The sequence below is a fragment of the Sinohyriopsis cumingii genome, chromosome 12, assembly GCF_028554795.1.
Source record: "Sinohyriopsis cumingii isolate HCF-2022 chromosome 12, ASM2855479v2, whole genome shotgun sequence".
Taxonomy (NCBI): domain Eukaryota; kingdom Metazoa; phylum Mollusca; class Bivalvia; order Unionida; family Unionidae; genus Sinohyriopsis; species Sinohyriopsis cumingii.
In genome coordinates this window covers 99,701,981-99,717,474 of record NC_142972.1, presented here as the reverse complement: position 1 = coordinate 99,717,474, position 15,494 = coordinate 99,701,981, and the positions used below count along the sequence as shown (strand labels likewise).

The window sequence follows — 15,494 nt, the reverse complement described above, 5'->3', positions numbered from 1 at the left end:
ATACAAATTTTTCACGGTTATATTCGTGTTCGGCACACCAAAATACTACAGATTAGGGCCTTTTCAAGTCAGTAATGATTTCACTGTTGACCAGTGTAATAGAAGGAATGATAGAAGATGAAGTCAACAAAGCAAGAGGATTTATTGACCCACCTTATGTCAGAGTGGGGAGTTTGAAGGAAGCACTGGATTATGTCATCCAAGTCCGGTGCTTCCTAGAACATATAGTGTATTGGACGGAGTTGTCATATACGAAGAGGGGACTGAACAGGTTGAAAAAAGGAGAAGAAATAATGAAACAAGTGATGACTGAAGAGGTGAAAAAGATAAAAGAAAAATGGAGTCAAGAAAAACAGGATAAGGAAACAATAAAGAAGAAAGAGGCCTTTGACAAAGTCAATCAAAATTGGATCAAGATACAAGAGAAATTCAGGGCTATGGGTCACCCAGACTGGTTACCTGAAAAAGAAAAGAGGAAGAACAAAGGAATTTGGGGAAAGATTAGGGGCTGGATGAGGAAATGGAGGAAATAGAAGAAGAAGCAGAAGAAAGCCAAAGGCCCTTTTCAGGGCCACCCATATTTCTCGAAAAGAGAATGACTTTCCATTGCCTACCCCTTTATTAAATTAAAAAATTTTTTTTTCTTTTTTTAAAAAAAAAAAATCCCATGTTCAATTCCCCTTGTCGCTAGATAGACCCACACTTTATTTCCCCCATGTTCAATTCCCCTTGTCGCTAGAGTGGCCCACGATTTTTTTCTCCATGTTAAATTCCCCTTGTCGCTATATTTGCCCACGATTTTTCTCCATGTTAAATTTCCATTGTCGCTATATTTGCCCAGGGGTCTCTGTAATGCTAATTCCCATTGTCGCTCTAGTGCCCCACTTCACTACTCACACCTCGGTGATGAACCCTTCTGCTTTCTCTAACGGACTTGAAATCTGTAAACTTCACCGTGTATTTGTAAGCCGTGGTTCTAAATTTTCTAGAGGGACGCTTTTCCGTCTCTCAAATGGAATAGTATTTTTCAGGGTTGACTAAGGGTGGTGAACTTTGTTTGGATTCTGGTTCACTCATGTTCTCTTCAAAATCACTGGAATGAATTTGTGCCAAGACTTCGTCCCTGGTACGAGGCGATATATCACGTTTCTGCCTCTTACTTTCTTCTTCTTTCTTCTTGAATGAATTGGATCTTTTCATCTTGATAGCAAAACGTCAAATGACTAAAACTTAAACACCATGGGCTACTTTATAGTCATGGCAGACCAATTTATATAAAGGGTATGTGTCTTGTCCTTTCACTGTTCATTTCACTCTCAAACCGAGCACAACGATGGACGAGACTACACAAATCGAACATTTCATCAGAGCTTTGCGAGGGGTCATCCGAAAATTTTCTTTAGACCAGTCGAGGGACTACTCTACTTCCTTTCGAGATAAAAGTCAAGATACTTGCTATATCTGTCAGAAGAAAGGACATTGGTCTCCAGAGTGTCCAGATCGTCAAAAAAGCAAAACGGGGCTAAAAGAGACAAAAGTCAAGATATCTGTTATCAATGTCAAGAAAAAGGACATTGGTCTCCAGATTGCCCTAAGAAACAACAGGAGCAAGAAGAGGGGAGTGATGGAGAGGAAGAAGAGGAGGAAGAAAGCAGACAGTGAAGAAAAAGAAACAGGAGAAGAAAAGAAGAAGGGAAGAAAGTGAGGAGGAAGAGGAGGAAAAGATTGTGACGGTGAAGAAATTGAAAAAAAAAAACAGAGTGAACAATGAGACAGAAGAAGTCTATGAACTTTTTAAAGTGTTATGTTGTGAATTGTGAATAAGATTGTAAATATTAATAAAAGGATAAATTAGGTATAAAAGGTAAGTGTCTTTGGGTTTTGATTTCAAAATAAGAACCTATACTCACGCACTCATACACAGACACGTACTATAGGGTAAATTTTTTAAAATATTTTTCTATTATTTTTTTTCGAGTTATTGGCAATTGAAAGTCTATCTCTTTTCGAGAGACATGGGTGGCCCTGAAAAGGGCCTTTTTTGGTGTAGGGGTGAGTTTAAGCAATCAACTTTAACTGCCTTAAGCCTTTTCCACGGCCAAAGCCTACTTTTGGACTGCGTACTGTTGATGATGATGATGATTTGGTTGAAATCACTAAGGGTGGTAAGGTAGGCTTAGTCACAGACTTGGAGTGTTTAGCTCGGGAAAGTCGTATTCTCTTCGGTCGTAATAAAGAAGTCTGATACATTTGTGTCAGACTTCTTAACTCTGCTAAAATGTCTAACAGTACCGTGACCGTCTGACTTTCACACCCTTGTTTCTTTGCTGCTGCTACTTCTTCTTGTTGTTGTTTTTTTCTTACCTCTTCTTCTTGCTGCTGTTGCTGTAGGAGAAAAGCTTGTTCCACTTCCTTTTGCTGTTGCATAAATTTCTCCAATTCTTCTTTCTGTCTCTGTCTAAAATTCTCCACGTGCGGTAATGAAGGAGAAGGTGACGAAGGTTCCGGAACAAATTCTTGCGAGGTAAGAAAATCTACAAAATCCCAATTCACCTCTTCTGAAAGTAAGTCCGGGTTCCCTTGGGTAGTCTCCACGGCTGGTGAACCCCAATTTATCGTTTTCTGAGTTTCCGTCATGTTGAAAAAACTGTCGCATGGATTGACTGCGCACAGGCGCTAGCGAATCTTCATAGGACATGTGACGTCACAGACTGCTCTCTTCGGATTGGACGTGGGCTGACTGAATTTTGTAACGCGTGTTTGGATTGGTCAATAAAATCGATCCGTTTCGATCCTTCCTCTCCTATAAATAAGTGCAGTTCGCTGCATTCCTTCACCTGTTCTCGGCACCCCCAACATGTGGACCGACGTGCAATCATCAACTCTTGTATCTTCCATGATGTTCCGGACGGACATACCGATGTATGTCCGATCCAAGTGGACAGTTGTCCACAGGACAGACACCAGCCTGTGGATAAGAAGGATATATGTAGAGAGGCAAGGATGTCTCAAGAGAGTGCTAATATATGGCCCTGCAGTCAGGTGCAGCTTGAGAGAAGAAGAAGATCTTACAGATTCCCTTTATGTTAATATTAAGGTTATATTAACATAAAATCAAAGGCCCTTTTCAGGGCCACTCCTATATCTCGAAAAGATCTTGACTTTCATTGCCTACCCGCCCCCCCCCCCCCCCCTTTTGTGTGTGTGTGTGTGTGTGTGTGTTCTGTCCCTCTCCCCTGTTCCATTTCCATAGACTCATAAGGTCGGGATCATATTAAAATAGGGCCCCGACCCTGTTCCATTTCCCCTGGACGCTCAACAGGCCCACGATTTATTCCCATGTTCCATTTCCCCATGACGCTCAACAGGCCCACCCTGTTCAATTTCCCTTGACGTTCAACAGGCCCTAGATTATTTTTTTTCCTATGTTAAATTCCCTTGACGCTATACAGGCCCACGACTTTTTCCCATGTTAAATTTACATAGACGCTATACAGGCCCGGGGGTGGGGTGGGGTGGGTGGGGTGGGTTCTGTAATGCTAATTCCCATTGACGCTATATCTCCCCACTTCACTACTTACATGCCTTAACACGGCACAATCTAGATCAAATCACTACTGTCCAATGTGAAATTTAGACTTGATTTTAAAAATAAGATTCTAAACCTGTCGTGTTTCGAGAAAACACAGTTTTAAGTAATCTTATAAAAAATTATAAATTTTTAAAAAATAATAATTGTATACATTTAGTATGTATAAACGGTAATCTGCAATGATTGGAACTGATATAAAACTATTCCTTGGGCAGTTTAAATAGCAGCGATTAAAAGAAAAGCGGTCAAAGTTTCACATTAAATGGCATACAATAGAAACGGGGGGGGGGGTGACTATTGACCCAACCCCTAACCCCTTGCCTCAATGTGTGGGCGCCCATGGGACGTACCTATTCTCCATGTGATACGCCTTATTATTCCCCCAGGACAAGCCCATTTTGCATATTCTGGTCAGCTCTGGCTAAATTGCAAAATAGCTAAAGTTTTGATTTAAGTACGCAAACAATAAAGCCGGTGTGACTAATGAACATACTCCTTATCCTTGCATTGATCTTGTGAAAAGGACTGCCTTTTGGACATACATCAAAGAAACCATGTTCGACAGTGTGTGTATGTGTAAGCACCAGCAATTGACTGCCAAATAAACGATGCCATTTTGTTGTTACTTACGATGTTATGGACTTAAGGTTTAAGTCTTAATGCATGTAACACTGTTTGCTGAACAAAATATTTATTCAGAATTAGTTCTTTAGGGCCACATTTACTGCATGGTATATTTTGTTTTATTCCTTGTAATTTAATCATGGTAATTAAACTTTACATATACGGTAGAGGAATGTCAGGTGTTAACTGGCCGAGTTTCTTTGGCGGAAATGGAGATGCGATTTTGTTTGAAGAGAAAATTTCACAGTGATAATTCATTTAAGCTAATTGGTGACAATTTTATTCTTTTAATTTTTTTATACTGTAGTAATGTTGTAGTTGTTTAAAAACATCTGAAATTTACTTGAATGTTGAATTTTCACGTTCTATTTACTGAAGAAGAAAAAAAGAAAAAAAACTGTTGTGTGATATTTATTATTTCGTCCAGTGCCGGATTTAGACGTGTGTGCGTGTGATCTGAATTTTTAACGTAGCTTTAACAATTCTTCAGTTATATCACTACGATGTCTGCAGTGTGGAAGTTTAGCCTGTGGATTGCATACGTTATATCTATTTATAAATGGTTTGGGATTGGGGTTTTTTCTTCTGACAAATGAAAATTGACAGACATAATGTAATAATCGGGACTTCGCTGCGAAAAAATTAGAGATATTACGAGATCGGGATGTAGATGAGGAAATACCACCAAAATCGGAGCTTTTTTCTCCCGGCTTGAAAGTTGACAGGTATGAACTGTCCGGGCTTTTGGAATTTCAGTCAGGGCTTGAGTTTATTTAAGTCACCAGCCCGGGGCCTGTGCCTAAAAAAACTTCTTTTAGCGCTGACCAGTACAGTACATAAACTATTATATCAGACTGCAGATTCAAGTTTTAAATGTGCAACTCAAATGTGGTCTCCTTCCATCTGCCTCGCTCGACAATGTTACGTTTGTATTCGAGGACTGGCTAATATAGTCTGGTTCCCTGATGAGTATGCTCCCTGCGTTTCCCTCCGCTTTAGTATGGCGGAGGGCAACGGAGAGAGAATACTAACCAGGGAACCAGACTATGGCTAATATTGCGTCACGGTACCACGTGATCTGTAGTCTCATCAAAACTTGGAAAAACTCTGCAATTTACGGAATCGTGGTATCTTCCATGCAATAAAACCACTACCCGCTTACGATATTTAATTTATAAACATGACAGTCGAATTAAAATCTAAGAGAATTAAATACATAAAATGAAAATTTTGATTTCCTGTCTCCTTTAAGCATGAAACGCGCATAAGATGACGGTATTATGGCCACTCTACTCAGAGTCATGTTAGAACTATAAATCAATGAATGAATTGACTAAGTTCCTTGCACTTTTTATCACATTAAAGATTTCCATTATTTAAATCGGAAGAGGGGTACAAACAAACGGATTTGTATTATCAGGCTATAGATGGTTTGGAATGGTTAGAGGAAACTCGGATTAAACAAAATACAGTTACGCTATCTTTCACCGTATCCCGCCCCCAACTGACATAAAATGGTCGAAAATGAAAGTACTGCATAGCGACACATTATACAATAATGTTTATTTGGCATTGTTGTGCGATATCTTCATTGACTTTGCCTTGTTTTATGTTGTATTTGTTTGTTTTTTTGTTTTTTTAAACTTAAGCCATCTTTAAGTTCTCGAAATGCTATCGGCCATTCAGCGGTACGCGCTTGGTCTCAGGTACGAAGAGCATGACAATGATGCGTTGTCCATTTGTAAGGTACAGCAACCCGAGTTTGTTAATTAGTGCCAAGGCAATTGGACTAGCTGACCCCGGTTGGTTCAGCCGGAGGATTCGAACCAGTTCCCTTTCGGTCTTTTATCAATGAGTTACCGAGCATCCCGTCCAGGTCGTCTAATCACATAAATGATAAAGGTATTACTAATGTAACATTTAATTTCATTCTTAACAATTCATGGCACAATTATTTTTTTAAATATATCTGTATACTTGTATGTATGATGTATATGGTCTTTTATGTTTACATTGCTTTTACTTTATAATTATATTTTAATTTAAAGGTATGGATTTTGTAGTCTGACATAAAGAATTCTTATTCTTATTCTTTGTAGATCGGGGTTTCTTTTTTTTACGGGGAAATTTCTGGCGAAGGGAACGTATGATTTTATGTCAATTATTGCGTGACGTTTATATGGAAATAATTAAACTGGTTACCTGTCGTTTTGGTCGATAGCTACATTGAGACCGTGAACCAGGCATATTTTAGTTCTGAAGAAATAGCAGAGGTAGATCCGAACGAAAATACAGTGACAATTATATCATAGACTCTTGGTTTCGTTAACGAGTGGTGTTTGGGAGTGGCAGTGTAATCGTATATTCTGGAATGTTAAGTTTGTTGTTAGAGGCTGAAAGCAATTAAAGGTAAGCAAACAAATCGCTAAATAGTATAATAATACAAATGTATCAGTCTTTACTTTGATTTTTGATGGTTTTGACTACACATGTCACTCAGGTTTAGTCCTACATGAAAGACATAGCACATTTTGTTTTTTGGAGCAGTTTCTGAATCTCCTGGAGTATGGAAATTCGATAGGTGGCAACCTGATTATTCTTGGAGATTTCCACTTTCACTTTGACTGTTCCGGAAACCCAAACACATCGAAACTCAGATTCCATTAATGTTTTCAACCTCAAACAGTCAGTTAACCAACCAACCCATAAACATGGTCACATTTTAGACTGGATTCTTCATAGACCTGATGATAACATTCTACGGTCCTCCCTGGTATCCCATGAACTTGCATCCGATCACCTCTGCATTATATGCCAACTTGACATATCAGTCCCTAACCATCCACTCTTATCTGCTACTAAGAGAAACCTCCGTATGATAAATAGAACCAAACTAATGCATGACATCCAAGCAAACCTAACAACTTGCTTACCTCCTACAGCAGAACACCTCGATAACTGCCTGCGTTCATTGCTTGACAAACATGCCCCAGCTATCAAGTGCTGAGTATCAACTCAAAAGTGTTCTCTATGGTATAGCAGTGTTAGGGACCAGCTTTGCACTGCTAAAAGAGACCGTCATAAAGCTGAGAGGCTTTGGCTGTCCACCAGACTCACTATTCATAAGCAAATCTATGAAGCCGCTAAGAAGAATGTCACAAATATAGTCCATGCAGCAAAATCAGCCCACTACACTACTAAGATCATGGAGAATTCCAGCTGCAAAGAGCTCTTTGAGATTACTAACAAGCTAATGTCAAGGAACAAATTAACACCACTTCCAACTACTTTATCTCCAGTCGACCTTCCAGACATGTTTGCAAATTTCTTCCATGACAAATTACAAACCATTAGAGATAAAATTGACACCACAATTTCAATTGACTTATCGTCACCATACAGTTGGGATACAGTATTTGAGCAGCAACCATTAGCAGCATTTGAACCTGTCTCTATGGATTTCGTATGTGCAATCCTGATGAAGAGTGCACCAAAGGCATGTGAACTTGATCCATTTCCAACATCACTGCTGCTGTAAATGGAAAACTCTTGGAAGCAGATTATTTGGATGTGTTCAGAATTAATCTCCAAAATGCGTTTCCTACCCACATTTTAGGTGAAAATGACAAAAATCTCCAAGATCAAATTAGTGAATGGGTGCATTTTGATGCCTGCATCACCAAATCTGAATATTCCTTTGTGCCTTTCTGTATTTGCCATGCCTCCTTGGTACTTCTTATAGCAGTGTTTTCTTGGACCCAACATCCTCAAGGGTTGTGTCTGCAGCAAATGGTTTACTTGGAGGACTCTTAGACAAACAAATTCTTCTCCTTTTTTATATTTGACATGATTGGGGTCCACCACTAGTCATATGAGAAATAAAGCTGGAGGACAGCGTGTTGGTTTAGATGAATCTTAGTGATGGTTTGTTTAGTTGGACCTCTTATCCCAGCCTTGTGCCAGTACAAGTTAAATGCCTCCATAACTATATAGTTTTACAGTAAAATGTCTCAATAGCGGTCACCATTGTGAAAAGGCAAAAACTGACCTCTGTACACAGGTGATATGTGTACACTGGTTCACCTTTTGAAATTGGGTTTTGAACAAGTACCATTCCATATCATTATGGTTCTTATTGTTTGTAGCTCTTTAGTATTGTGTGTGATTTGGATTTTTAATGTAGCTTTAACAATTTTTCAGTCATACTGCTCTAATGTTTGCATTGTGGCAGTTTATAGTGATGTCTAACTTTACATTAACAGAATCATTCAGCAGACCTGCCAACTCTTATGATTTTGCCTTAAGTCTTACGAAAATTACTCTTAAAATCGATCTTATGGCATAGTAGCAAAAACTGCAGAAAAATGATCGTTGCCGCAAAATCCGGATAATTGGTTCATTCATGTTTTATTTGGACCATTAATCCTGTGATTCACTCATTTGGCCCATGTTCCTTTAGGTCAAGGGCACCGAGAAAAATTATATTAAAGCATTGGTCTCATTTTGCTTCTATTTCTTCAGCCCCTTGATGGATTTTTATTATAATCATTATGAAGCTGAAAAATATCTGCATGTAGCTAAGGTGATTGATTCGATTCTGTGACATTCTCAGTTAACAACTTCCCTGGGGTATGTGTGCCTTAGAATGCTATCCTTGTAAGCTGCACATTTACTATTGAGGTCTGTGAATACAGAATATTTTGCTGTGCAACAAACCAACATACCTGTCTCTGATATTTTAACTTATGTTGTTGACTTTTTCTGTCCGTTTGATGCCGCCCTACATAATAACTAGATTGTACCTTTTAGCATTATTTTATGTAAAATGATTACTCAAAAATATCATATGCTCACTGTTTCTTACATTGTTATAACAAATTATAGAATATCCTTTTTGAGATTTTGATTCATATTGGAATAACTTCCAACTTTTCAGAGATGGAAAACAGTGTTCAAGAGGCCTCAGATAGTGGGAGTGAAGAAACAGATGAGACTGTTGAGACAGAGATGATGTCAGCTTTGTCAGTTACAGGTAATTCTGAGGTCTTTATTATGATTTTTTCCTTGGTCAATCGGATGAACTCTTAAACTTCGATAGTCCTGTTCTTGAATTGATTTCTTTTCACATCACAATGTAGCATGGTGTTCCATGCCTCAACCAGAAATATATGTACACTAGAATTGATAATTTGTCCTAAAGCTGTTCAAAGTATTGCATTGCAGTAGAACAAGTATGATGGATACTGTGCCTGTACCATAAATGTTGAGTTTTGATAACTGGATTTAATACATATTTTCTTCACTCTCTCAATCACTCTTCATACATGATTTCTACTAACAGACTCTATAAACAGCATAGAATACACGCCCTTTTTAGAACATTTTGAAGAAGAAAAAAAATGCAAGAAACACCAGGCAAATGCAACAAGAAACCAGCGATGTGAAGCAACCAGGATCATTCCCGAGCTCTCCTTTCCACTAATGACAGCCAACCATTCAACTGTAAGGGACCTTTATGGACACACAAATTGAGGCCAGACTATCGGGGTTCCTTGAACCCGTAAAAACCGGGGGGGAGGTGGCACCATTCCCTTCCCCAGGAACAAGTACAAGTTGCAGGAGGTGGTGCAGTCAGAAAAAAGTGGCACATGTACAATTGTGCGCACACCACTATAATTAAACTCAACAACAACAAGTGAAATTGGTGTTTTAGTTTCTATCTTGTAATTCAGTTTAAGTGAATCATTATAAATGCAATGTGCCATCATGTATTAAATCATGAGATGTGTTTCTACAGTAACAGCTATGACCTTGAACATTCTTTGAGAACCATATTAATGGCCAACTTTGTATTTATAACTGACTGGCCGAAGAATTTGATTTATTGTTGCACTGAATTAGAAAACAGACATGTATTATCATGTTAGTTATTTCTTTGCATCAAATAGAGGGGGGTGTAATAAAACAAAACTTAAAGGCATGTAAAAACTACCTGCATCAGAGCATGGGTAATGTCAGCTCATTTTAATTGATCAGTCAGGTACTGTTTTATTTATTATGGTGTATGTAATATCATTGAACTACCTTAAATTAACTTACTCATTAACAAAGATGATCAAAGATGGCAAGTCAATTAAGCAAAATGAATACTTGGTGAAATAAAAGCTATTTCACAGGTTTTTTTTTTATTTTAAAAAATCCTAAATTTGCACTCTTCCATAAGATGAGAGAAGTTTCACAATTACTTGCAGTGTAATCCAGGCATCAATATTATACTAGTAGAACAACAAAACATAGTTTTGACATTGACAGTTGCTTCATGAAATAAATGTCCCTTGTTTTTGACATAAATAAATCATATTTGGCTTTGAATTGAATAAAACACCAGCATACACATGAAGGTTGGTGAAACCAGGTGGAATAATATTGACCATCAGTGAGAGGTTCAGCGTCTTGAAAATATAGGTAGCTGATACAGAAAAAACAAACATCATAAAAAGATGCTGTATTGACATTTACTCGCCAGCAGAGATACCATCTCAAAATGGTACCAACAGCTGCTTAGCTAGGCACTCGGCATTAAAAGGTTAGTGTTAGGATATGTCGGCCTGGTGTCAGGATAATGTGACTGGGTGGGACATCATGCTACATGTCTGCGGCACGATGCCTCAATGCTAGACATCACTATAAACTGCCACACTGCAGACATCGTAGCGATATGATTGAAAAATTGTTAAAGCTACATTAAAAATCCAAATCACAGTGGCGCATTTAGAAGATATCTTTTGTTGACTACGATTAGTCTCTTGTAGTAACACTGGCACACCATGAAGCAAAATAATCAATTAATGTATCAAGTCAGAAGAAAAAAATTCTTTCTTCTTTGGTAAATAAACGTGGTTCTACATTTTATTTCTAATCTTTAGTATTAAATATTTAATAATTCTTTATTACTATACAGTAATCAATGCTTCATTCACTGAGCCTTAATATTGCCTTGGTAAGGGCCAGAAATAAAATCTCAAAGATATACTTTAAAATTTGCCACTACCATTTTATTCTTTCTTTTAAGATATCTGCTAAAAAAGTGTTGGTTGTAATTGACAGGAAAGAGCAGAGAAACATTCATGTGCGCTGGTTTGTTGTGAAGAATTTAATTATCATGTGATAAATGATGATCAGGGCATTACCAAGATATTAAAATGTATTATATCACATGCACATTGTCTGGTAGAATTACGTTTTCCTCGTTCTGGGTTGAAAATTGGGGTGCCTGTTATGTACAAGGAAATACAATTTGTAAATCAGAAAAGTGATCACAGCTTTTACAGAGTTTGATTGGGGCCCCGAGTGGCCGAGTGGTCTAAAGCGCTCTTCGTTACGGATCACTGCCATCTCACCTCTGTCTGCGGCGGTTCGAGTCTAAGATTCAGCCAATGTGGGTATGTGAGAAAGCTTACCAGTAGCTTCTCGTGGGTCGGTGGTTCTTTCCTGGGTTTTCCCAGGTTCTTCCTCCACCATTAATACTGGCCGCCATGTATAGCCAATCAAGTGCTGAAAAATGGCGTTAAACCCCACAACAACAACAACAACAACAGAGTTTGATTTACAATACATTTTCAAATCATCAATATTCAGTAATAATATTAAAAACTGCTACCGAAGTACATGTAATATAGATATAGACATTGTTGTATCAGTATACACTTTCTAAAACCCAAGGATGTCTTCCTTCATTTTTGATACATTCAGTTACTTTTGCATAGGATCTTTAAATTCCTTCATGAAGGAAGTCGTACAATCAGAATCCATAAACTCAGAAGCTGTTTTTGTTAGCCATGTCAACATAGACATATACTAACCAATACACTTTTGGTGTAATCATTATGCTTTTTTCACCTAATTATGTTTTATGCTCTCCTGTTTATTGATTAACTGTTTCTGATACATTAAAAAAAAATCAATAAAAGGTAGTGTTTGTCGTTTAAATTATTCTCTTTTAATTCCACCTATCATAAAAATTGGAGAATATTCTAAAAAGAAAGACTGCTCCATAATAAGAGCACAAGAACTAATTTGTCCTAGACCTACACGGGAATTTCTTATTTTCTATTTATAGCAACTTTATATGACCCATCTCCAAGAAAACAAACAGGTTTCATTAATTTGAAACTTTTTCCTTGCAGATTCATTATATCGATAATCAAGTTAGTTAGTGGGACAATCTGTTTTTAAAGAAAATAGTGCCAGATATTAAATGAAACAGGCTTTTATGTTTGACTTGTAGCTGAAAATTCTTGGAGCAGATGTGTCTTTTTAAACTTCAGCAATAAGACAAATCAACACCACTTTACAAATTTTTTACAAAGAATATGAGGTACAGCACTCAGATTGAACATATTGTTATGCTCATTGCAGATTGTTTGAACTTCATGATCATTCAGCAAATGTTAGACATGTAGACTTGATAAAGTGATAGATGAACATAAATAATTTGCTCAGCATCTTTTGTATTTGTATTCTGAATCTAATCCACATGGATTTTGCCCAAGTATTTTGACCTGTAGATTCAGGTTTGTAGTAAAAGCATATATTTATTTTTCATACATTGTGCTGTAATTATGGCATGTATACAGTACATTGATTACTCTTATTTTGGTCAGGTTACACTTTAATTTGCCACTGAAAACAGCAAGATTTACACTTATACCTCTCTTGGAGATGGAATGTATGCATAGGGCTGGCTGGCTGCTGGGTAACATGATTGTGGCTGACTGCTGGGTAACATGATTGTTGTTGGTTCATTTAACTGAATGTGCACTGACGACTAATTTGAAAATCAGTAAATGGAAAAATCGGAGAATGAGCCTTTTAAGGACGTGATATTGATTGAGTTTTTGTTGCTCAGTTGCCATGCCAGATTCAGCATTTGGGCCATTACCCAATAGAACATATGTTTCTCAAATGTTTTCATGTTCCAGAGTTGATGATCATGCTCTGTTACTGCTTTATTACTGCAAGGATACAGATTTATTCATAGGCATGCTGCAAGAAAATAATTTCATTGAGCCTAAGTACTGGGATAAGGTATTGGACTTTCTCAGCAATGCAAGTTTTTCTGCAAAATATTGATGCAGAGAGAGAGTTATTGGTCTTGTTTAAATTTGTTCCAGTTCATGCATGCAAACCTTACAATATCCCAGACTGTTGCTTTCACACAGTAGGTGGGTTGCCAAACATGAATGTTGATTTTGTGTGGAAATAAGGTCGACTACATCAGATGGAAGCTAGAGGGTGAGGGATCACTAATGCTGCAGTTCCTGAGGGAATATTGCAGGCAAAATGGTGGCCAAGACAAACAAGCAAAGCATAGCATACCTATTTGACCACCACTGTTTAAAGAAACAAAAATTTAGACACAGGTCCAGGGCTGGTGACTTAAAAAAAAAAACTCACAAGCCCTGACTCAGATTCAACAAGCCCTGACTCCAATTTTCATGTGCCCAAAATTGCCCCTTTTTAATAGTATTTGTCACAAAATATTGCAATTGCTTAATCATTTTAAATTGACATTTGTGTTTATTGGTAGCTAAAAGATACTTAAAGTAAAGCAATATTTTGCTCTGTATTCAATCAGTCAATTTCCTTATTGCTCAGTGGATCAAAAGTGTTTATATTCATTATCATCTGAAGCATGTCTTGATTCATTCTGTTGCTGTTTACACTTTTTGATGTTTATCAAAGGTGCTGCTTAATATGTCTAATTACATCAATATAAGTGTGACCAAGGGACAGCTGAATTAGACTTTAACCTTAAACACCTTGAAAAAAACACTTAAACAAAACCATTATAAAATAAATTAAAATACTCACTGAAATGGATTTGGCTAAATCACTTTCAGTCAATTTTTCCTTTTCTTTATCTCAACTCTGCCAAATGATGGCTGGATTTTTAATCAAAGACTCAAAAGACAATCCATACATATTTGATCCCATTGTTTACATACAATGTCCCCCAAATCAAGAACAGAGTTTTGTCAAGCAAATTACATTTGTTTGTTTTTTTCAGCAAAAGCCCAACACGTGCCCCACTTAAAATAAAGGAGTGTCCCGATCTGAAAAAAGAGTTCCTAGTGTTGGGTTGTCAGATTTGTTTTTGTTTTCTTAGCACTGACAGCATATTAGGTTTGATTGCCTCTGGTTGAGTAACATAATACCTTGGCTGCCATCTCATTTGCTTGATGGCCTCTTGGAGTTGAAGGATGAGGTCACAAAGACCTGTAACTTAAATGATGCTAAACAAGGGGATAGGATGACATCATTGCGGGGGGAAGACTATGCTTGGGCTATAGATCGTGCTGGTCTGCTGCATATTGCCGGTGGGTTAACACATTTAATTTAAGAAATGACCTGATCATAGAAGTGTCTTTAATAAGCGTCTGCTACCATTTTTATTTCATGTACATTGTTACCCCCTCCCCCCGCAGTGGTCATGATCACCGACAAGTATGTGTAGTACCTGTGAGTGAGCTGAAAAAGGAACCAACACTAAAATAAAATGTTTTCAATCTGACCTTCTGTATAGTTGCCATTGAGGCTAGTTTGAATATATTACAGCTATGGAAATTTTCCTGATTGAGTCAGAATTTTTTTTCTTCAATGCAGACCAATTTTCATAATTTTTTTTACAATTTACGGTGGACTTTTTCTGTTTTTGTTTTTACATGTTGGAATATTTGTTCCTAGATGTATTTTGAAAGAAGGTAACAAGAAACTAAAACACCATATACTGGAGTTCACTGTGCAAGCAGGATTTGTTCATTGTTTCAATAGTTCATTATGCAGTTCTGAGTAATGTCATGCACACTCCAAATTTTTCATGGCTCATGCAGTTGAAATTTGAAAGAAGAAAATGTATGGACATATGTAACCTTGAAAAAAATCAGTTCAGATGGAAACATGTACTTCCCATGTGCTTGAACTTTAAAGACAAATTTAATTCTGCATCAGCTGGAGAACAATTCATTCCTTAATCATGCTAAATCAAAAATGCACAGAGAGGGAAAATCTGGTTTAAATACGCAGAAGCTTCCAGTGGTTTTTAAGTCATTTTCATCTTAGCAAATGGCAATGACAGTGGATCAACTTTTGTGGGCATCATTTTTTAAATCCAGTAGTACCTATGGACAGGAACACGTACAGAATGATTTTAATTGGTGGGGGGCCAACCTGTAATCGTCATCTATTAAATTTTCCGAATCTAGGCCAAAACGTATTG

General features: G+C 37.4%; 1 protein-coding gene across 4 annotated transcripts in view; it reads left to right on the top strand.

The window, feature by feature from the left end:
- The first annotated feature begins 6,484 nt into the window (after window positions 1-6,484).
- Window positions 6,485-15,494, top strand: part of LOC149787078 (uncharacterized) — a 103,719-nt gene continuing 94,709 nt past the window's right edge. For 3 of the 4 annotated variants that reach the window (XR_016425083.1, XM_089977602.1, XM_089977604.1), the window contains exons 1-2: window positions 6,485-6,625; window positions 9,153-9,248. Coding sequence is in view for 3 of the 4 variants with exons in the window: in XM_089977602.1 (XP_089833728.1) it covers window positions 9,155-9,248 (94 nt within the window). In the remaining variant the exon portion in view is untranslated. Of the gene's footprint in view, window positions 6,626-7,517; window positions 7,833-9,152; window positions 9,249-15,494 lie in introns of those variants that run through there. The other variant, XM_089977603.1, reaches the window with a different exon arrangement.